Source organism: Gymnoscopelus braueri (assembly GCF_963280865.1).
Source record: "Gymnoscopelus braueri genome assembly, chromosome: 1".
NCBI classification, from domain to species: domain Eukaryota; kingdom Metazoa; phylum Chordata; class Actinopteri; order Myctophiformes; family Myctophidae; genus Gymnoscopelus; species Gymnoscopelus braueri.
Genome location: NC_137603.1, coordinates 55,053,729 through 55,076,147, shown reverse-complemented (window position 1 = coordinate 55,076,147; position 22,419 = coordinate 55,053,729). Strand labels below are relative to the sequence as shown.

Sequence of the window (22,419 nt, the reverse complement as noted above, 5' to 3'; positions counted from 1 at the left end):
TACTTTTGGTACTTTAAGTACATTTTGATGCCAACACTTTTGTACTTTTTACTCAAGTACATTTTTAATACTTGTACTTGTAATACTTAAAACTTGTACTTGTACTGTAACAGACTATTTCTACAATATGGTATTGATACTATTACTATTAAAGTAAAAAAAAATTTAGTACTTCTTCCATCACTGCTGTTATTTCATTCAAAACAGGCAAAAGGCCATTGAAATTCTGGGCGGTGAGAATCCATTATAAGCCTCTGCCCGATGGCTCTGCCCTTAACCAATGAACACGTTCCATTCTTAGGGACGGGCGATAGACAACCAATTACAGGCCAGACCTAGCCATGGATTCCAGACGGTCATCTTTCATGACCGTCATGGATGAACTTCAACATAGTGTTTGCACTTTTTTTCCTTTTGACCTTTACATCTACATAATCATTCAAATTTCAAATATAAAGTACTTAATTTATGGCCACAAATGTTGCATTTATGTACGGGTTCTCAAAAGTACCTTTATATTCTGTAATTCTCAATAAAAAGCATTTTAATTTGATTGGTGGATTTTTTATCATACAGTTATTATGTATCAGTGTGCAATACACCTCCCAACCGATAGGGTTACATGGATGAAAGCAGTTGAAAAAAAAACGAAGAAAATGGCCATTAATCGTATTAAAATGCTTTTTATTGAACAATACGAAAAATACGGGTACTTTTAAGGACCCGCACATTATTTTAACATCCATGGCCATGAGGTAAGCATTTTATATTTGAAATGTAAAAGTTTATGTTGATGTACGGACCAAAAAGATAGTAAGTTCAAACACCAGGTTGAAGTTCATCCATGACGGTCGTGACAGACAGACCGATGATCACGTGGTCATTGTTTTCCTCTCACACACAACGTCACCACCACCATTCTGGAAAGAAACTGTCAACAAGACAACAACACACGTTAGTCTGTGTGGAATGTGAATGAACGCTCTATTTATACATTCATCATCACTATCTGAATGATATTTTAATGAATGGCAGAAAGGCATATCTTCTTTGAAAAGCTCCCATGAAGAACACTGGTATGTTCATCATACTTCTATTTATTCCATTCGGGTTAGCATGGCTAGCTGACTGACTGATCTCTGAGTTAGCTAGCTTAATGCTGATGAATGTGAAGTGCAGTTACATAACAGTGATGGAAAATGTACTCGCATATTTTACTGAAGTAGAAGTATCAATACTGCAATGTAGAAAATACTCTGTTACAAGGAAAAGTCCGGAATTCTAAATTTACTTGAGTAACAAAAGTAATTGGCATCAAAATATAATTAAGTACCAAAGTAGAAAGTACCCATTATGCAGAATGTACCATTTTCACAAGTTTTCAAATGTATAAAATGTTTACAAATCTTTTGAAAATAATACTAATAATTGTAGTGTAACATTTGCCTCTGAGATGTAGTGGAGTAGAAGTAAAAGTACAGAAAATTGGAAATACTCCAGTAAAGTAAAAAATACCTCAACATTGTACTTAAAGTTCAAGGTTCAAGGTTGTACTTTAATGTTACATCTTGTGTATAGGTACATAAGAGTAAAACTTGTTTTGGTTTGGCTTCCTTCAGACAATGCAGCAGCATAGATGATGATAACAACAACAACAACAGAATAATGATACTTAAGTACAGTACTTGAGTACATGTAGTTAGTTACTTACTTTACACCACTGGGTTACATAACAGCTTATAGTTGCGTGTATATTTAATGTCAACCACAGTTTAAAAAAAAAAAGGGTTTACAAAGGAGAACAGCAAGTGAAGTTTAAACATGATGCTAGCTATCTCATCACATGTTTTCATTTTATCATCATAACATTTTGTAGCATTTTGTTTTCATTACCTTCTTTCACTCATGCTTGCATCATGTTTTTTTTTCTGTTGTTCACCAGCTTTATGAAAAGCAAGAGTGTGTAGATGTAATGTTTCCTTGGATGGAATAATAATTCCTTGTGACACACGTGACCTCAAAGACCTAAAAGCAATGGCTTACAGAGGGGCTCCAGAGACGTGGGTGCTGAAAGTGAGCAGAGCCATTGACTTGTGGCACGCGCAAGCTCAGAGGCCGGCTTCATCGCTTCCGTTGTCTCCTTTACGTGCCCCCCATTACAGGCTTTACGTACGACAGCCTGCCATCCACGGGTTTGGCTATCTCAGGTGGAAGCACGTCCAGGGCCTGCGGAGTCGAGGACGGAAGGGCTGGCTCGGCAGAGCGAGTCAGGCGAGACAGCGGCTTGGACTGCACACCAGTGCCTTGTGTCTGAACACCTCGACCTCTCGTTGGTCCGCTGGTCTGAGTCAATACATGGCGCGCTTCAGGAACACACTCGACACCGTCTCTAAGGCTGTTAGCGCTGCCGGCACACGAACAGAACTTTTCTCCAAAATCGCCAGACTCAAACCCAATGCTTCCCAACTGAGCAAAGAGATTGAGACCAGCCTTGAAGTTAAGCCAAAGGCTGAAGAGACCACAACCACACCTACTCTCAACCAACCTCCTCCCATTCCCACTGTTACAACATCATGCACACCGACACCCACCTCAACTGTGTCTACCTCTCCTATTCCTCTTCCTGCTGCTACACCTGACGTCAAAACCACTACCTTTGTACCAAACTGTAATGCTGCCCAGGCGACTGCCACTGCTGCCCAGGCGACTGCCACTGCTGCCCAGGCGACTGCCACTGCTGCCCAGGCGACTGCCACACCTGCAGCTCCGAACGTCCACGAGCGAGGGGAGAAAAAGCTGAGGCGTGTTCATGCTTCCACTGTCAAAACAAAAGTTGCCGCAAAAGTGTTGGACGAGATTAAACCGTCATCGCCAAATGGAAGTGAGACCAACAACAAGGGAGCAACAATTTCCAAACCTGCCACCACACAACAGCTCTTCCACCCCAGCACCTTCTCAGCCAACCTGGATGAGACTTTCAACTACCTGTCCCATCACATCAACACATACTTCAGCAGCAGTACTACTAAGACTGATGAGAAGAAAGTGGACAACAACTACTTGTCCCATCAAATCGACGCATACTTCAGCAGCAGTACTAATACGGATGAGAAGAAAGTGGACAGTGGTGCCAAATCATCCATTTCCTCCCCGGGCCAACAAACTAGTGACCTCGTGCAAATGTCCAATACCTTGGCCTCAAAGCCTGCTGCTACGAGTGCCCCATCATCACATAAGAAGGGCATCGGTCACTACCTGTCCTACTCGGCTCCCTCTGTCCAGGCCTTTGTAGGGAGCTACATTGCTCCCTTGGTCCCCAAGTTCAGGGCAGCAGAGTCCAGACGTGCTGCTGTGAGTGTGGAGGAGAAGATGTCAGAGGTTGTACAAGAAAAACAGTCTGCCGAGGCCACGATCAATAAGGAGCAAAAAGCTGCAGAGGAGAAAGCCAAGAGACTCCTCCTGCAAAGAGAAAAGGTATGTTGTCTGCAGTATGTTCTTCACATTAGGGCTGCACAATTAACCACATCAACCATAGCGTCCCTATTCTGGGCATGTTGAAAATAGCAGATCTACAAGCTCTCAATGCACCGGGTTGCAGCACGTTGTGAGAACGTAGATCTGCTGTTTTTGGCAAAGAGATGATTTTGGGTACAGTAGATGGAAAAAAGGAGGGGACCAAGTATTGACTCCCAGGGGCTCCAAGTAATCTACCATACTGTTTTTAGGTTTCACATAATTGTGCAATTGTGAAACTCAATGCAATTAATTTCTGCAATCAATTCAGACGACGTCTTATATTTCGTCAGCTATTGCAGCTTGCCCTTTTCTCCTCATCATTATACACATACAGAACCTTGTACAAGCCATCTCCACATCCATCAGGCTCACAGAGGTACAATAAGATCACACAGAAGACATTTAACCTAATATATGGCTCTGATAGGCACAATGAGTTATGTCATGAAGATGATAAAAACATTTTCCACCGAATATTATTACAAAATTAAGCAAAATAATTGGGATTTATTTAAGCCACAAGCCACAAAAGTTCAGACATGTAACCATTTGTGAAATTAGTTCTGCTTTTGACCTTGCTAAAGGGTCTACCGAAATATAAACTAAGGGAAATGCATGTTGTTGGGTGTCTGTCTGTGTTCCATTCACTTAGCTTGGTTTGTCACTGTACTGATGCTGATAAAGATGCACACTTGTACAAGCAAAAAAATGCAAGGAAGGTGAATAATGTAACACGATACCATAGGTCATGGTCATGGTTGTGACTGAGTGTATACCATGGAAATATTCTCAGACTGACATGGGCTTGACATGTGATGTCTGACCATGACCATGTGACTCACTCTTTACTGTATGACGTGTGATGGTGTACTGATGCACTTGTTCATGGAATGTTTAACCAAAAATAACCCAGTTATATACTGTAATATTGCATGTACTTTGGCCACGTACAGTAGTATTCCATGTGGTAGGGAGATATGGACACACCTGCCCAGAATCATTAGTTAGATTACCGGTACAAACTCTTGACATAAACAACAACGTTGTTGCTTTTATAGATAATTATTTATTTGAGAAACATATTTCAGAAACACATAACTTTAATTTAACCAGGCAAGGCTAGATTAAGAACACATTTTTATTTACAACTGCGGGGGCTGGCAAAAGGCAAGGTCTCTTGAGGGAGGGGTACTAAAGGGGCTGAAAGAAATCAACATTCAGTTAAAGTGCGCACAAAACACATTACTGCACTGCAGAGCCGAAGAGACAACAATAAGGGCTAAAGCCTCAGTTATACTTACCGTAGTTGTGTGCCGGTGTCGTGCTCAGTAAATAGCAGATCTACAAGCTCACAGCCCATCACGAATGTGACGCGTTGTGAGCTTGTATATCTTTCTGCTATTTACGGCATGCAACACCAGCGTGCAACAAAGTTTAAATCAGGCTTAACAGTCTGAAGGACAGCATTTGTCTTTCAGAATGTCCGTAACAGAGACTTTAAAAGCTCACTTAGCTGTTCGCACCAAGCACTATAACTATAAAGATGTAGTTCTAAATCGTTCTAAGTCAAGTGGATGGCAGAGTTCACACCACAACTATAACGAAGACAATGGTGAACTATATCAGTGGTTCTCAACCTGTGGGTCGGGACCCCCTGGGGGGTCTCCAACAGTTTTTTGGGGGGTGCAACAATTCTTCTCACTCAACAGTAAAAAAAAAAAAACATATAGTATAAGTGTATACAGGGTATCTGCACAAGTGATAATTTAACAGCTTTTAAGACCTTTTAATACTTAAAAAAACATTAGGCTACTGTGTGAAATGTAATCAGCAAACTATACTATTAAAGAAAATGGTCAAATATTGGCCAAATATTGCCTAAGAAAGAGGCACACATTTAGAAAATTGCGTTGCAAGGCATTGTGAGCTTGTAGATCAGCTATTCACAATATTTATCTGTGGAACCGAGTCAAACTAAATGTAATGCCTGAACTCCTACAATTCCAAGTGCTTGTCAGGGTGGGGGGTCCCCAGTTCAAATATGATTATTTTGGGGGGTCACGGTTTTGAGAAAGTTTGAGAACCACTAAACTATAATATATGATTTTATAGTTGTTATCGTTATAGTGCTCGGTGTGTGAACGGCCCTAAAGTGTCCAGTTTCAAAAAGATTCTCGTAGGTCATTCCAGTCTCTGGCTGCAGCGGATTGAATTGACAAACAAACCTACTAAACTAGTGTATAGTTTTTTTTTGTTTGTTTTTTACGTGTAATTGTTTGTTTAATTGTTCATCCATGCCCGCAGTTTAAAATAAAAAAGAGGCCCTAACTGGTTTCTGTTATGTGGTATTTGATTCTTCTTAGATAATTGCCAGGGTGAGTGTGGACAATCGAACCCGGGCCCTGGTCCAATCTCTCCAGAGGGCCTCAGATGTAAGGGTTTACACCAAAAGAGTGGAGGACTTCAGTTACCACCTGATGGAGTTTCCAGAGACCCGTGGCTTGTCAGTCAAGGTAAACTTTTTATGTTAGGATATTTGGTCCTAACATAAAGCCCTAGGCTGCCACAATTATTACATAATCGATCACCTAATCGCAATGCTTTTTTTGCATAATCGTCATAATCACTTCCATGTTGAAACATTTTCATATATTTTCAAACATTTTCGAAAATAGTGGAAATAGCAGATCTTGATAACTATTTCCACTATGATTTTTTTTCAAGTATAAAGTTATTAAATTATGTAAGTTAAAACGTTATTTGTCATATCTTCCCTGTGCACCTTTAGTTTACAAAGCCTAAAAGTCAAACAGAAATGTAATTTTTATCCATAATGTCAAGCTACCGTATATAGCCTGTGTGTGTGCTTTTGTTTGTATCTCTCATGGAGTTGTGAGTGTATTAATATCTTGAGATGTGATTCGGGGCGGCAGTGGCTCAGGAGGTAGAGCGGCCGTCTTGGAATCCGAAGGTTCCAGGTTTCGATTCCCTCCTCCTCCTCCTCCTGACTGCTTGTCGAAGTGTCTTTGAGCAAGACACTTGAACCCCTAACTGCTCCCGATGAGCAGGTTGGTTGCCTTCTGCCTTGCATGGTTTCCTCCGCCATCGGTGTGTGAATGGGTGAATGTGAATTAAAGCGCTTTGAATAAAAGCACTATATAAACGCAGTCCATTTACCATTGACCATTGTGAACTGTTGGTGTATTTTGTCTTTCAGAGGACTGGTTGCCCTTCAGGCTCTGCACAGACTGGAGTCCCTGACAGGAAAACGCGTTTACCAGCTGTTTGATTACATCTGTGGAGTCAGCACAGGTATGTTGTCCTCCTGCCCTACTTCTTTATGTAAAGTAAGAAATACTGTAAGTAGCCTTGGGAACCCGACGGGGTTGATGTGGCTCATTGGTTAGGAGTGTACAAAACATAAGCATACTGTATGTTGTGTACACCTAAGGGTTCCCAAAGTTTCCAGGCCGCGACCCCCCAAAATAATCCTATTTGGACTGGGGACCCCCCCACCCTGACAAGCTCTTGGAATTGTAGGAGTTGAGGCATTACAATTTGTTTGACTCGGTTCCACAGATAAATATTGTGAAAATAGCAGATGTAATGTGAGCTTGTAGATCGGCTATTTTCACAATCTTTGCCTATTTCTTATATTATTTGTCAATTTGGCCAATGTTTGACCAGTTTTATTGTATAGTTTGTTGATTACTTTTGATGCAGAAATTGTATTTTTTATCTATTTAAAAGGTCTTACAGGTCCTTAAATTGTCGAATTATAATGCTGAGAGTGTACACTCCAGAGTTAAATAAACAGACAGGATTTTTTTTTAAATGTATAAACTATATTTAAAAACTGTACCAATCTCCCATTGACCCATTTAACACTGTGTTCTTGTCTGGTCTCAATTGCCTCACTGACACACTAATTTGAATCTGGCTGGACCATTTAACAAAGCCAAGACCATTATTATTTAGGCAGTGTTGTATTTTTAATCTTCAACAAATCCTTTATTCAGCCCATTTTCTTTCAGCTATTTGCGTCCTATATGTTTTTACAGGCCGTGTAATATTTTGCGACCCGTGTGGATGTACTCGTGTCATGACACGATGGATTAAAGTTCTCAGTCACCACGACTGTTTTCAGTCATTTGGATTCTATAGAAGCCAGCATGTCTTCTATGGAAGCATGTTTCGCAGCTAGGGCTTGACCATACAAACGTTTTCAGTCGTGAGATTTGATTTAGCTTTAATTCATGCATGACACAAACAGCAGTTTGAAAAAATATATTTCCGAGTGAATTAATTGCGCACACACAAAAAGAAACGCCCCTGGTGTGCTGGACACGTTAATGTGGAAAGCCAGGGTTTTACAGTGAAGATATTTAGACTGGGGAATGTTAGTTAGGAATTCAGGGTTTATGTCTTGAAATTTGAGGTGTATGTCACTTTCTTCAACTATATTATCCTTACATACTGTAGTTTTATCTTTCAAGCATAGATGGATGCATTATTGTCCTTGCGGAAATTCATTTTGTACCAAGCAGCACGTATACAATTGATCCTTTTCTCATCAATATGCAAAATCACCACTAGAGGGTACTGTGGATCACATTCGGTCTGTATATGACCTTGCCATGCCTCAAAGCAATGCTTTCCCCCTGCAAAGCAGTGTCCTTATTCAACACACGAAGTTCCTATTTGTCCCAAGCTGCTAGCCATTTCCTCCCTTCTGTGCCTCCCAGCAACGCTCTCTCACACTGTAATCCCTCCAGTTGGAGTCAGCGTTTGTGTGAGTGTGTTGCAATACCATGGTAATCTCCTTGCCAGATGAAATTACATCTGCCACATCTGGCTAGCGCAGGCCACCCAAATCATTCCCCTACCCCTCACCTTTGTTCTCCCAAGTTCTCCATGTTCTACCATGCCAATGAGGTCAATGCCATGCCCTTATTTCTTTATTTAGACATGATGACAGTGCAGAGGGGGGAAGTCACGCAGCATAAGTTTACAACAGGAATCGAACCGGAGACGTTGTGATGAAGTTGCTGAGATAATTTGTGTCACAAAAGCTTTGCAAATAGTGTGATGTATATATTCTTTCTTTTTCTCTTTAAAATGATGCCGTGGCTGTGTGTGCATGCATAATGTACACGGTAACACAGCAAACAGAACAGCAGTGCTCTGGCCATAGTGGCCACGATAATCACATCCACTGGCTGGGAATGGATGAGCCCGGTGTAATGATAAGAGATAATCCATCAGGCAATTATCCCCCCATCAAGTCCCTGTCAGTAGACCTTAGGGCTTGACTAGCCGAGGGACGGATAGGAGGATGAGCTTTACATTGCTGCTGTGGTTCTTTGTCAGCAACTCCCATACCTTTTAATGGTGTTCACTGGAGACGTGCTGAATTTTCTGGACTTCCTGTTGACAAAGGCGTGTTTAAAAGGCTTCTTATTGTCTCTCAATCATTTGTGTCTGTGTTTACGTGGGTAATTGCATGTGTATCTATGTGTGTGTGTGTCTGCCTCAGTACACATTTATAAACGTGTGTTTTATGTCCACAGGAGCAATTCTAGGCTTCATGCTGGGTGTATTCCAATACCCCCTCAGTGAATGTGACGATCTGTACAGGAGGCTGGGCTCAGACGTCTTCAAGCAGAACGTCATCGTCGGCACAGTGAAGATGGGCTGGAGCCACGCCTTCTATGACAGCGAGGCCTGGGAGAAAATCCTCAAGTCAGTTCCACTGTCGCACTGTGTTATTATAATGTCATAACATCGTCAAATCAGTTCCACTGTTACACTGTGGACATGGGAAGAGCATGCTATCATGCATCATCATGTACTGGAAGGCAGATTTACGAAAACACAAAAGGATAGCATTTCTTTTTTTTGCACTTGAATTTTATTTCCATTTTCATACATTCTGTAATCACATTATATGGACATACGGACATACACTAGACAAAAACAAACAAAACAAAAATTGCATCACACATTCAACAGCATCAGACACACACAAAACTTACAAAGGCATCACAGACACAGGCAACCTGTGTCTGTGATGCCTTTGTAATTTTTGTGGCAAACCAATCATCCATACATGACCTTCAGGACACTCCAGCCAATAGCGCAGGGAGGACAGGCAACCAATTCGACTCCCGGGGACCGCATCCCCAATCAGTCTGGGCAACTGCAGTACTACTGGTGTCCATCTGATATGAAATTCTCTGTCCTCATATGTAGTCTAGCTGTAATGCTTTCCATCAGATATATGCGTTTTAGCCTCTCCCTCCATTGCTGGATAAAAAGATAGCATTTCTGATTGAGATTAATGTTCAGCCCTTATTATTAGGACTGGGCAATTTGGGCAAATTCAAATATCACAATATTTCAGACCAAATAACTCGATATTGATATTGTGGGATGACTATTGGTGCTTTCACAACATTTTTACACAATCAGATTTTTGTTTGTTTCAAATCTTTTTTATTGTGAAGCACAGGGTAGGATTATACATTTCTGTTCATATATATGGATTGCTTCCTTTTTTTTAAAACAAAAACAAACAGACATATACACAAAATAGACGGGTAACATGACACATTCAGATTTTTGATAATGAATCATCAGTATTGCCTATATTATAGCTAAGTGTGTAAAGGAAAATTGTAGGGCGACCCGATAGCCGAGTGGTTTGGGAACGTACCACATAGGCTCAAGTACCTGGTTCTATTCCCTGTCAGGCTGGAGAATTGCTGCATGCCACTCCCCTACTCTCCCCTAGCAGATGCACAAGCTTGCAGCGTGGCACGAAGCTTGTATATCTGCTATTTTTGAATAGCCAACCTAAAATCTAAAATGACACAGATGCTTTCCCGGTTCTAATGGGTTAAAACCACGACATGTAATTATGCCATGTCACGATATCATGATATCCATAATTTCAGACAATCTCACAGTATCAAAATAATATTGATATATTGCCCAGCCCTACACAGACAGTACAATACACAGACAAAAGGAAAGCATAAAGCAAAGAAAGCATAAACCAAAGAAAACGTACACCAAAGTACACCATGCCGTATAACATCGCCCTTTCATCTCCTCCACAGAGAGAGAATGGGCGCTGATCTCATGGTGGAAACTTCAAGAGACCCCAACTGCCCAAAGGTGAGTGTCAGAAGATGTTCTGTCTCTCGCCGCTACCTGTTGTCTCTTGGTGTAGCACGGCCCAGTCAGCCTGTATCCCAGAACGTCTATAATGAGGTTACAGAGAAAGCCCGCCGGCTCTGTCTCTGTCTGATTATACCACCCCTTGCTATTCCACTGCAGGTCTTGGATGTGCACGGAAGGGAAAATGCACTGTAATGCTTAATTTATGCTCTGTGCTCACAAGGCGTTGCAGATGCGACGCCTTTTGAGCTTGAGAGTGTAGATTTGCTATTTTTGGCGCGTGGCACGGTCGTTTGACAAAGTAAAAAGAAAACAGGGTTCAGCCAGCCTGGCTGCAGAGCAAAATGAGTTGAACTGGTAGGATTAGACTTGATCTTCTGGAGCTGGAGGTGATATCTAAATTGATTGCCAAGCCAATCACTGTGTTCTTTCTTTCCTGTGGTATATTTTATTGGTGTCGCTGGAAGAGTAGAATAAAGCAATAATCCCCAAGAGGCCGTGGTTTAAATTTATGTTAGAACAGCTCAGGGGCATTGTTACGGGCCCTGCCCGTTCTAAAATCACTGCAGACCACCTCTTATTACTGCTTATTGCTTTTAGGAAACAGTTACCAAATATGGCAACATGGAATCTTAGATATATCCCATTTAATTATTTTTTTTACAATTTGACTACAAGAAGTAGTGAAAATCGCACATTTTGAAGCAATTTGTTTGCTGCTGTAATACTGATCACAGTGGTCACACATACTGGTACAGTATGTGAGCATTTTACGATGGCTTCGAACACTGCTCAGCCAATCATAATCAAGGACCGGAACTATTCATTTTATAATGTCATCTCTATGGGGGGACTCTGTACATTCCACTTTTGTTATATTTCATCATAAAAAAAAGAAGTTTAATTATGTAATGTAAATTGTATATGCCACAGCTCTCAGTATGTTACAGTACATCAGAAGAGGATGAAGCCTAAGCCCAGGCTTATATTCTATTCCCTTCGATCTTTAACCCTCATCTGTCCAATTGCAGACTTGCATAACCTGCATTTTACACCATGATGTACAGTACTTGTGTGAAATCATGCTGCTACAGTACGTGTGCTATAACGTCAGACGATGATGTGTGCCGCTCTGCAGGTGGCAGCCGTGAGCACCATAGTGAACCGGGGCACTCCACTGAAGGCCTACGTGTTCAGGAACTACAACCTCCTGCCAGGGGTGCGCTCCCACTATCTGGGAGGCTGCCAGCACCAGCTGTGGCAGGCTCTCCACGCCTCCTCGGCCGCCCCCCGGATACTTCCAGGAGTTCACCTTGGGGAACGACCTCCACCAGGTCAGAGAATCTCATTTGTGGAAAAACAGAGGCTTTGATTGTTTACACACAAACAGAGCCGGGGTTGTGCAATAATTACTGAGGCCGTCTGTGTCTCATCAGTGGTTTGCCCATCATCATCTCGTAGGAGAGCATGGATAGCCTAAGGCAGGTGTTGCCAAAGTCCGGGACAGTGGTCAGATCGCCCCTGCCCCACCCCCTCTCCTTCCAATGACATTACTGTTAGGCTACTTTCTTTGCTAGTAAGGACAGTCTCTATTTACTAATATGTAAAGAGAAACCAAATGTGTATTTTACATGACAAAGTGTTATAAAAGCAACTACTTGCATGCAGGAAGCTACTATTCAGCATTAACCCTTCCATTGTGTTAGGGTCTTTTTTTTACCCGTTTTCAAGTTTGAATAGGTAAAAAGTACCCTTTACATGTCTTTATTGGAACGAGGCTTCATGATATCCTCAGAAATAGCCATTTTAACGCAACACAATTATTTATCATCATTTTAATTAATTCTGATGGTCTCAAAAAAAAAGTGACACTTGTGGTGTTAGGGTCCGAAATGACCCGGCAAAGAGGTGTGGCTCAATTCCCCCCCAAATTGCCAATATTCAATGTTTACATGTTTGAGAGTGAGAGAGACTTGTCCTCAATTAGCATTTGCTATCAGGAGTAAAATAAAGTTAGAGTTTATGAAAAATAAATGACTTTTTACCTTCTATGGTATACGGGTCATTTCGGACCCTAACACCACTAGTGTCACTATTTTTAATAATTTTAACATTTTTTAAAGTTAAAAAACGAAAACATGTATTTTTTTATTTTTATTTTTTGGAAGCGTGTTCTAATTATTATTCTTAATTATTCTATTCTAGCTAAATAACATCATTATCCATTGCCTTCATTATAGGAAATTTAATTTGTGAATTTTAACATTTTTATAATAGAAAACGAGATATTTTGAAAGATGAAACCCTAGCCCTAACCCAACATAATATTTTAAAAAGTGTTTACATGGATATGAATGCATTACAGACTGACAGACTTAAATGCCAACTTTTGCCAACTGAATACCAGTCTGTTGCAGTCTGAAGTAGTCTGAAGTAGTCTGAAGTAGTCTGTTTGGTCTGGAGCCACCTTTACACAGAAAACAGGGTAGGCAACCTTAGGCACGGGTGCCAACATTGGCACAGGGGGGGGCGGGGGGGTGATCACTAGCACACTGACATAAGTGTGAGAGAGAGGATTTGTATTTTTAAAATCAGCTATAAAAAAAAAATCATTTCAATTAAGTCCCCTCACATCTGTATGCAAATTACATCCTGACCTGCACGTGCACATAATTCTACATTTCATTCAAACTCTGAACTCTATCTGGGGAGGGAGTCTGGGAGATTTGCTCTGAATATTGCTCTGAATCTAATGATCATTAAATCCTGATTTCAATGAAAATATTTCAGATGAAGGAGAAGAAAAGAATAAAGGTTGTTATGCATATGGACAATCAAAATATGTTGGAAATATATTTTGATGTGGTGACATAATTAAACTTAAATAAAAACATGGCACTTCATGTCAAAAAGGTTGCCGACCCCTGAACTATGTGCTTTACAATACCGTTGTTTTTTTTGTTATAACTGTTGTATGGGTTATCCATACACAGCAGAATCTGAAGGAAGCCATTGTGATAAAAGAGAACGCGTTCATCCAATGCTTAAAGACATTTAAACTATGCAACCTTAATAATATAAAAGGCATATCATTCAAGTAATGTACAGTACAGTATGCACTGGTGTAAAACAGATGATCTGCAGATTGCGGTTACATTTCAGAACACACAAAGCTATTCTGAACAACACTTTCATAAAACGTTTATAACAATCTTTCTTTTGCTTTAAATACGTGACCTTAAATGAATGAATTTCCATCATGTTGAAAGTGTTTTATCTTATACTTACGTTAGCTCTGTCGAGTAGATGGGTGGTTGAATTGAGAAATGAAGTTCCTTAGAAGTGAAGGTGCCTTGTCAACTCCCATGTGTGACCCAGAATGAGGAACTCAGATATGTCATATAGGGTTCGATTTGTACACTTCAACACATGACAAATAGCTGATCTGTAAGTTCACACGTCGCATTGTAACGTATTGTGAGCTTGTACTGTAGATCTGCTATTTGAGCTATTTTTTTATGTAATATACATATTTTAATAGGGATGCCAGGGTCAATGTAGTTCACATAATGTTTTTGTATTAAATTGTAAAGGTCTGATATTATTATCAACCATAAATATTGAACATTAGACAGTCTACATTTCCAAAAGGAAATTCTTGTATTTAATTTATTCTGACCAGAAGCTAGGATAAAACATATCCCCACTGGCCATGCATAAAAATGAATGAACAGGGGGGATATCAAATGCATGGATTTGTTTATTTTTTCTCCATTCCACTGTGACTGTGTGGATAAACAAGTAAGGGCTATAATTTTGGAGGCAAAGTTGCAAAAAATTAAATATACTATTGTCTTAATTAGCTTAGTATAATATTGTCTGTCAACACCTGTTTGTTTACTTCATGTTGAAAGATGGACCGGACAACATAAACGGACGTGTTTTGGCCGTAGGCCTTCGCCAACGGCCGAAACACATACATTTCTGTTGTCCGGTGACTGCTGCTGCTGCAAATTACAAATTAAATACTGAAGAGACGTTCAACTTAGTTCAACTGAGTTCGAATTTTTGTGTTACTGGGAATCTTCTGCACCAGACAGAGGTCAGACAGTTCATCCCTTTTTAGTTGAGCATGCCGAACGGGCCTTTGAAGTGACGTAGGATGAAGTGAGGATGTCGAATGAGAACAGCTTTGTTTGGTGTGGTTTTTAGGTGAATTGTCTATGTTCATAAATGATAACAGTCTGACAGTAGGTACAAGGTGGTCAAGGTTAAATGGTTTAATTTCAAAAGTTTACACACACTACAGCATTGAGATTTCCCATGAGTCGCAGAGGCGGGGTGTAGCACAAACCTAAGGGCCCTATACACAGACAGTCTCTGTGGGCCCTCCTCTTCCCGTATCTCATGCATCTGAGGAGGGCCATATGTTTCATGATGTTAATTTGTTTAATGTTTATATATATAATGTCAGATGACATTACACAATGCAACTATACTCCAAGCTAGATTCCCACACTGTACACTTCCTACATATTGATATCTGCTGCTGCTACGTGATGTATTACTTGCACAAAAGTCTGAGGTACACTGCTTAATGTTTTGAGTATACACATGATACTATTATATTTATACTGTATATACTTATAAATGTCTTTAGTTGGGGCATTTGAGAGGCAGCCATGTCTGAAAGTGTTGTGAAGGCTATGTCTGAGGTGGTTGCCAGTACCTCAACTCATCTAGTGGTACACAATCCCTTTCTCAATCTTGTGGTGACAAAATGAATGCATAACTTTTGACTACAGGCAATGACTCCTCAAAATTTGTTGACTCATCATAGTTTGTTAGGTCCTTTCAGACCTCCAAGTGCTTCTGAAGTATTGTGACATTTCCTTCCTATTTTAAAAAAGACAAACAAACAAAAAAAGTCTCATCATATCATAGCCTGTCAAGCTGGATGGCACTGGTGCCAGGCTTTCCATGTGTTGTTCTGCAAACTGACCACTTGTGAGAACCAGTCAACTAGGGATGGTTAAAAATGTATGTTTTTCAAAATAAATATTATTAAATTACGGTAAACAAAATTTGGTCTGTTGCAGCTGCCAAGGACAGGTATGAGCTCCACAGAATTAAAGGTATATATGCGTACTGTGCTTTATGTGATAAATTATGACCAATGTCTGAAGATATAAGGGTATTCTACAGGGTCGAAAACACATCCCTTTTAGCCCAAACAAAAACTTTTTTTTTTTCTTTTTCAAAATTGCAAAATAGTAGATGTATTTCAAATATATTTCAAATACATTTATCAGAAACAGTGCCTATCCCTGCAACCAAATAATGACAGAGGTGACACAGTGACATGAAGTCTGCAGCAGTTTTGTTTCACACTATGGTTGATAACCCTATAGTTAATCTGGGAACCCATCATCAAAACAAAATGAAAAAACAGCACCCTCTGCTGTTCATGAGAGATTACCCTATAGTTGACCAGATTCACAAGAACTCACAAGGACCCCCTTCTGTTTTTACTCCACACTAAAATATCTTTGTCGAAAATAGCCAATCTTGTAGATCTGCTACGTTCGCTGAATGTTAGACCCAGTAGTGATGCTTGGGTTCAAGGGGTTAAGTTTAGGCTTGTGTTTGGTGTGGTCATGGTTAGGGTAACAATCTAGGGAGGGCCCCACCACACACTTCAGTGTCCTCAGACTCCATTTCAAAAGTCGACCAGAGGACTCTACTGTGGAGAACTGCAGCTCCAGAGGGCTAGCACAGCCAGGGACCTAATAGTACTGAATCAGCAAGCAAAATAACCCGGGATATACAGTACAACATGAGCAAAATAAACACAAATGGCTTGGCTTGCCTCTAGTAATTCATTGTTAGTTAGGTACAACGAGGTGTGCAGTTTGAAAACTGCTCTGTGTTATATAATGATACATTAATACAGACAGACACCATCGAAATTATACTTTAGCTGAGCAGGATTTCTCCCATAGCATGTATTTTGTGTGTTGTGCTCTCTGGGAACATAACAGAATAAACAGAGAAAAATATCCACAATGGAGTGCTGGAGAACTTTTAATGCCCTGGATACATATTAGGGGCCAGATAATCAATATAGTATTGTTAAAGAAATATGCAGTTGTGTCTAATTTGTTTTGCACAGCCCTTTAAGCTGGCAGACTGTGGGCTAGGTCTGTCTCCTTTGGCCAAATTAAAATAGTGATCTATTGTATATAAACACTTCACCAATAACAACAACAGTGTTTCACAAGAACATTGTTGTAACTTAAGAGATTTAATGAAAGTGTTTTTTTTTTTGTGCTTGTTTTACATGCATACATAGAGTTTCCACTATGACCCAATGTTCTTGCTCCAGGTTTCACAGTTACTTCACCAGGCTTTTGTGGCTGGAGGTGCTTCTGTTTTGTATGGTCATGCACAGCATGAGCTGTGATTGAATTGGTCTACTCTTAGGGAGACATACTGCATGTGCATATACACACAAACCATGTTCTAGACAACTTGGCCTATGCTATGGCCACGCTGTAAAAGGTTTAAAACTCTACCAAACGTGTAGGAGAATGAAGAAATAAGCTGCCATAAATCACTTTATTTCAAATTCACATGACTGTGAAACTGTTTCACTTAAAAAAGCAAAGGCACACATCTACAAATTGGACAATATAACCACCATCAGACAATAAATAAAACAGAGAGCCTCCTGTCACTATGCATCTACTGTACTGTATAGATTTTTTTTAGCCATTGTTTTTGCTCTCTCTCTCTCTGCGTAGGCTACTATACTGTACCATATTGGGAGACTAAACTTAGCTGATGTTCATTGGTCAGTAAAAAAAAATAACTTCTGCTATAATGTAAGGGCTCAGTGATGCTAAGAACAGTACAGCAAGCTATCTCCTCATCTTACATTTGGCTGCTGTGTTCCTGCAAGGCTGTAGCAACCATTTAATCAAGTCATCGGGTAATGGCGTTCATGTTGATTGACATACCCTGATGAGGGTGAAAACCAAAATATTTTAACGGAGTACCCATACCATCTTCATTTTTTCAAACCATGTCACTATACAATAGGGCTTTATATACTTTATATACTATATACAATTGTTTTTGATAGTTAGAACTTACTGTAGTACAGCCAAAGTTCAGCACAATACTGGCTGGTCATGTACTTTAAACATTATAGGCTGGAGTGAATCCCAGTGCCCAGGAGGATTCTTAAAAATCTGTACAATAGTGTGGTTTGCATTTAACAATAGATACAATACCCAGGGAACCACAGTTGATCATGTATGTGTGTGTATATATATATACATACAGTATCTACACGTAATATACACAAAAAGCACAGCCTACATGTGAAAAGCTGGTCAGGGATGTTTATATGTACACATTTCCTGTGGGGTCCCCCAAGGCTCGGTACTTGGTCCAATTTTATTCGCAATGTATTTGCTCCCGCTAGGACACATTATAAATTATTTTAAAGGCATCTCCTACCACCTTTACGCGGATGATATCCAGCTGTATTGCTCTTTTAACCCTGACTGCCCTGACGATTTTAATTCTAACCTTTCTGTTTTAAATGAGTGTCTGTCTGCCATTAAGGCCTGGTTAGCAAGCAACTTCCTCCAGTTGAATGAGGCCAAAACCGAGGTGCTCATTGTGGCCTCTGATGTATTGGGTCCCTCAAAAGTAATGTGAGCCCCAATCTCAGGAACCTTGGGGTCATTTTTGATCAGGCCATGCACCTGGACACGCACATTAAATCGGTGACCCGCAACTGTTTTTTACATCTCAGGAATATTGCGAAGTTAAGGTCGATTGTTTCCCATTCTGATCTAGAAATGATTATACATGCCTTCGTTTCCTCTCGCCTTGACTACTGTAATTCGATTCTCACCTGCCTCAATAAGACATCCATAGACCGCCTCCAATTCATTCAAAACACTGCTGCAAGACTGTTAACTAGATCAAGCAGAAGATGTCACATTACTCCAGTTTTGGCATCTCTGCACTGGCTTCCGGTAATTTTCAGAGTTCAGTTCAAGGTCCTGGTGCTCACTTTTAGGGCTCTGCATGGCCAGGCACTTGAATATCTAACTGACTTGCTGGAACCATATGTGCCCAGCAGGTCCCTGAGGTCAGCAGACTAGGGTCTATTGGTCATTCCTCGTACCAGGTTAATCACCAAAGGTGACAGAGCTTTTCAGTCTGTAGCGCCTAGGCTCTGGAATGCCCTCCCTCGTGGCCTGAGAGCTGCAGCTTCTGTGATTATTTTAAGAATCAGCTAAAAACTCTACTGTTTCAACATGCTTTCGGGTAATGTCACTGAGGTTCTCCTCCAAAGCTGAAATATGTCTGCTTTTTTTTTGTTTTTTCTCTCAGATGCATTGTGTTTTTGTTCTGTTTCTTATCATTTGATAGTTTTTTGCCATTTTTATTTCTGTTGTATGTAAAGCACTTTGTGAGTCCTCTCTGTGAAATGTGCTATACAAATAAAATGCACTTACTTACTTACTTACTTACATACAGTACTGTACTTGCACACAAGTAAATCACAAGCCATCAAAAACAGAAGGACACTGGTCAACACTGACATCAGAGTCTATGTCCTGCAGTGCTTCTCAAATGATATTACACTCGTACCCAAAAACGTACATGGATCAGGATGGACCCAATATAATTCCTTACATAATACTAGGGGTGTGCCGATATATCGTCCCGCGATATATCGCGATACGTTTTCCTGATGATATGTATCGTTTTGGGAGAAAAAAAATCGTTTTCTTTTTTTTTTACAATAATAATAATCAGGCATGCAAACAGCCCCGAGGTGAAAAGGGTGACAACATGTTGTTTTTTTTCGGGTCAGGTGTCACACTATTGCCCTATTTGGATTCAAAACGGCTATTGTAGCTGAAAAGCTACAAGTTTGCGTCTGAATAATGCAAAAACAGAATTATTTGTTTGCATTTTTTCTCCCCCATATATTTTCATAATAAAAAAGTGTGTATCGTATCGTATCGAAATCGTATCGAAGTTGTGAGCCAAATATCGTATCGTATCGTTTTCTGAAATTAGTGTATCGGCACACCCCTACATAATACTATTGATGTAGTTGTTGGTCAGCAACCATGTTCAGGGTATTCTGCAACCCAAATTCAGGTCTTGAATCAATGGTTGAGAAACAGCACAATACAGTTTTTTTGCAGCACAATACTTACAATACAACCACGGTCCTTAACAAGTTCATGTAACTGGAATGAAGCGGTCTTGGGGTTTATGTTTTGGGGTCAGTGTAGAAAGGATCAAATGGACAATGCAGTGATGTACAATGGCATTAGTGTAATGTCTTCCTCCTCGTAAATGGCAGATCTAGAAGCTCACAGCGCGAATGCATTGCAACATGTGTGAGCTTGTACTTCTGCTATTTGTGCCACTCTTTTTTTATTTATTTTTTACCTATAATGACAGGCCCAAAATAGAGATGCAGGGTTGGAAGTGGTTAACAAATGGTCCAAATGCTCTTATGGGCCCCTTGTGAGCAGTACAACTACTGTACATGTAACTAAATGCTCTGTTCAATGCCAGTTAATAATTTCTATCATTGCAGTGTATTGAGAAAAGAGACAGACCATATAAAAGTAAACATGGCCATCATACAGCTAACAAAACAGATTGTTATTTTCAACATAACCAAGATTTTTTTAAATTGCATTTCACCATTAAAAGTGGGTCTGTGTCACCAAAGCAAATATATAGGTAATATCTTTGAAGTCATAGAACTCCATTGTTGTTCAAAAACACCCACATACTGTAGTACTGTTGCTACATTGTAATCTCATACAGTAACAACTTTATGTAGCGAAGGTGAAAGCTTTTTCCATCTCTGTGCCCGTGCATCACGTGCATTGCCTTGTTTACATGACCAAAAGACATGCAAGCTTGGTACATATTCCTGCCAGTGCTATGCCCTGTACCAAGGTACTGGCATTACAACAGGAGCTGGTCTCCAAGTGCTGCACAGTGGCTGTTCACTGCTGATGGGGTAAATGCAGAGGATGCATTTCCCTAAGGGGACAATAAAGTACATCAAATCAAATTAAATCAAATCAAATCAAATCAAGTCAAATTACTGTACAATGTCCATCACAGTGATTAAATACACTGACCAAAACAACAGTACTGGTCTGGTACTTGTTTTATCACTTTTTTGGACAACATTGGAGTTCTGTGACTTCAGGATATGAGCTACAATGTATTTGTTTTGCTAAGATGGACCACACTTAAAATACAAATTGTTCGATAATCTACAAAAATGTAAATCATTCAAAAGAATGCTCACAGCACGTCACAGTGTGATGCATTGTGAGCTTGTAAAATCAGCTAGTTTCACGGGCGTGTACGACAAAGTAAAAATAGGGCTTAAGTGGGTAAGTAGGTAGGAGAATTTGAGTTTTTTTGGTGTTTGACTTGTCGTTGGCTGTGTTGACAATGACAAAAACATTTATTTATGACGGCATTATGCTTTAAGAGACAGATCTTAAAATGGGTCGTTTGTGGAGCACCCTGGTAGCACTTTGAATCTTTAGTAAAAGATTATAATTTAGTTTGGATGGGAATTTGATGATGTATCCTTAGCTAACATATTTTCTATCATGCTTTGTCCCACATTCTCCATGCATATCTACACTGTCGACACTCCTTTGGAAGAGAGACATTGAGCGAGTCCTACAGTCTGCTGATGAGTGCTACAGGACGGCTGATTGGATGGTGTGCCAGCGGGCTGTCTCCATCTGAGTGCTACAGGACGGCTGATTGGATGGTGTGCCAGCGGGCTGTCTCCATCTGAGTGCTACAGGACGGCTGATTGGATGGTGTGCCAGTGGGCTGTCTCCATCTGCCCCTTACTACACATGTCCTTCCAGTGTCCCTGTCCTGCTTCCAGGGCCTCGCTGCCAATCAGCACACGGCCCAGCACGCTGCTCTTTGTGTAGAGACGCCCCTGTTGGCACAAAGACATCTCAGTGGATTGAAGTGAAAAATCTATCAATGAAGTCTTGAATTCATGGAGATTTCTTTGTTTTTTAGTTTTTGTCGCATTCCTAAACCAATAATTGGAATGACCGGCGGAGTCTCCATAGAGTCTCCTACTGAGCAGCCACGCAGTCATCGAATTATTGGCTTTGGAATGTGACAAAAACTAATAAATCTCCAAGAGTTCAGGGCTTCATGGGGTGTGTAATTGATAGAAAATAAGATTTTTTTGGGGTGAACTACTCCTTCAATGTAATGGTTATTAATTAGATGTTGATGTTGATGTTGAAAATAACCAAAACAATATCATCCATCAATAAACAATTAACACATACAGTATTTAATATTTGCCTTGCCTCAGTTAGTTTTCCCAGGGCCTGGAAGACTGCCCATGTGACTCCAATACATAACGTGTAAATCAGCACCAATGATGATTTATATAATTATCGTCCAATTTCCAAGCTTCCATGTTTGGCAAAAATGTAGGTCATTGCTCTCGTGTAATTACATTCTTCAATCTGTTTTTTAGATCAAATCATTGTACAATCACTGATGTCAACTTTGTTACAAAGGACATCTTAACTGCTTTAGACAGGAAGAAGGATTGTGCTGCCCTGTTTGTTGTATTTTGATACAGTAGAGTCTCTTGAAAGTACT

General features: G+C 40.2%; 2 protein-coding genes across 2 annotated transcripts in view; one reads left to right on the top strand and one right to left on the bottom strand.

Moving 5' to 3' along the window:
* Window positions 1-938: 938 nt before the first annotated feature.
* Window positions 939-21,581, top strand: LOC308089121 (calcium-independent phospholipase A2-gamma-like). The gene is made up of 9 exons (XM_080433690.1): window positions 939-1,076; window positions 1,943-3,474; window positions 5,880-6,029; window positions 6,450-6,460; window positions 6,734-6,828; window positions 9,087-9,258; window positions 10,638-10,695; window positions 11,837-12,032; window positions 21,439-21,581. The coding sequence occupies exons 2-9, from the start codon at window positions 2,035-2,037 to the stop codon at window positions 21,447-21,449; spliced, it is 2,133 nt and encodes a 710-aa protein (XP_080289816.1). The 5' UTR covers window positions 939-1,076; window positions 1,943-2,034; the 3' UTR covers window positions 21,450-21,581.
* The window catches only part of LOC308091860 (synaptotagmin-5-like), a 33,048-nt gene continuing 23,301 nt past the window's right edge, over window positions 12,673-22,419 (bottom strand). Inside the window, exon 5 of the mRNA XM_080437601.1 lies at window positions 12,673-21,730. Coding sequence (XP_080293727.1) covers window positions 21,581-21,730 — 150 coding nt within the window. The 3' untranslated portion in view covers window positions 12,673-21,580. The remainder of the gene's footprint in view (window positions 21,731-22,419) is intronic.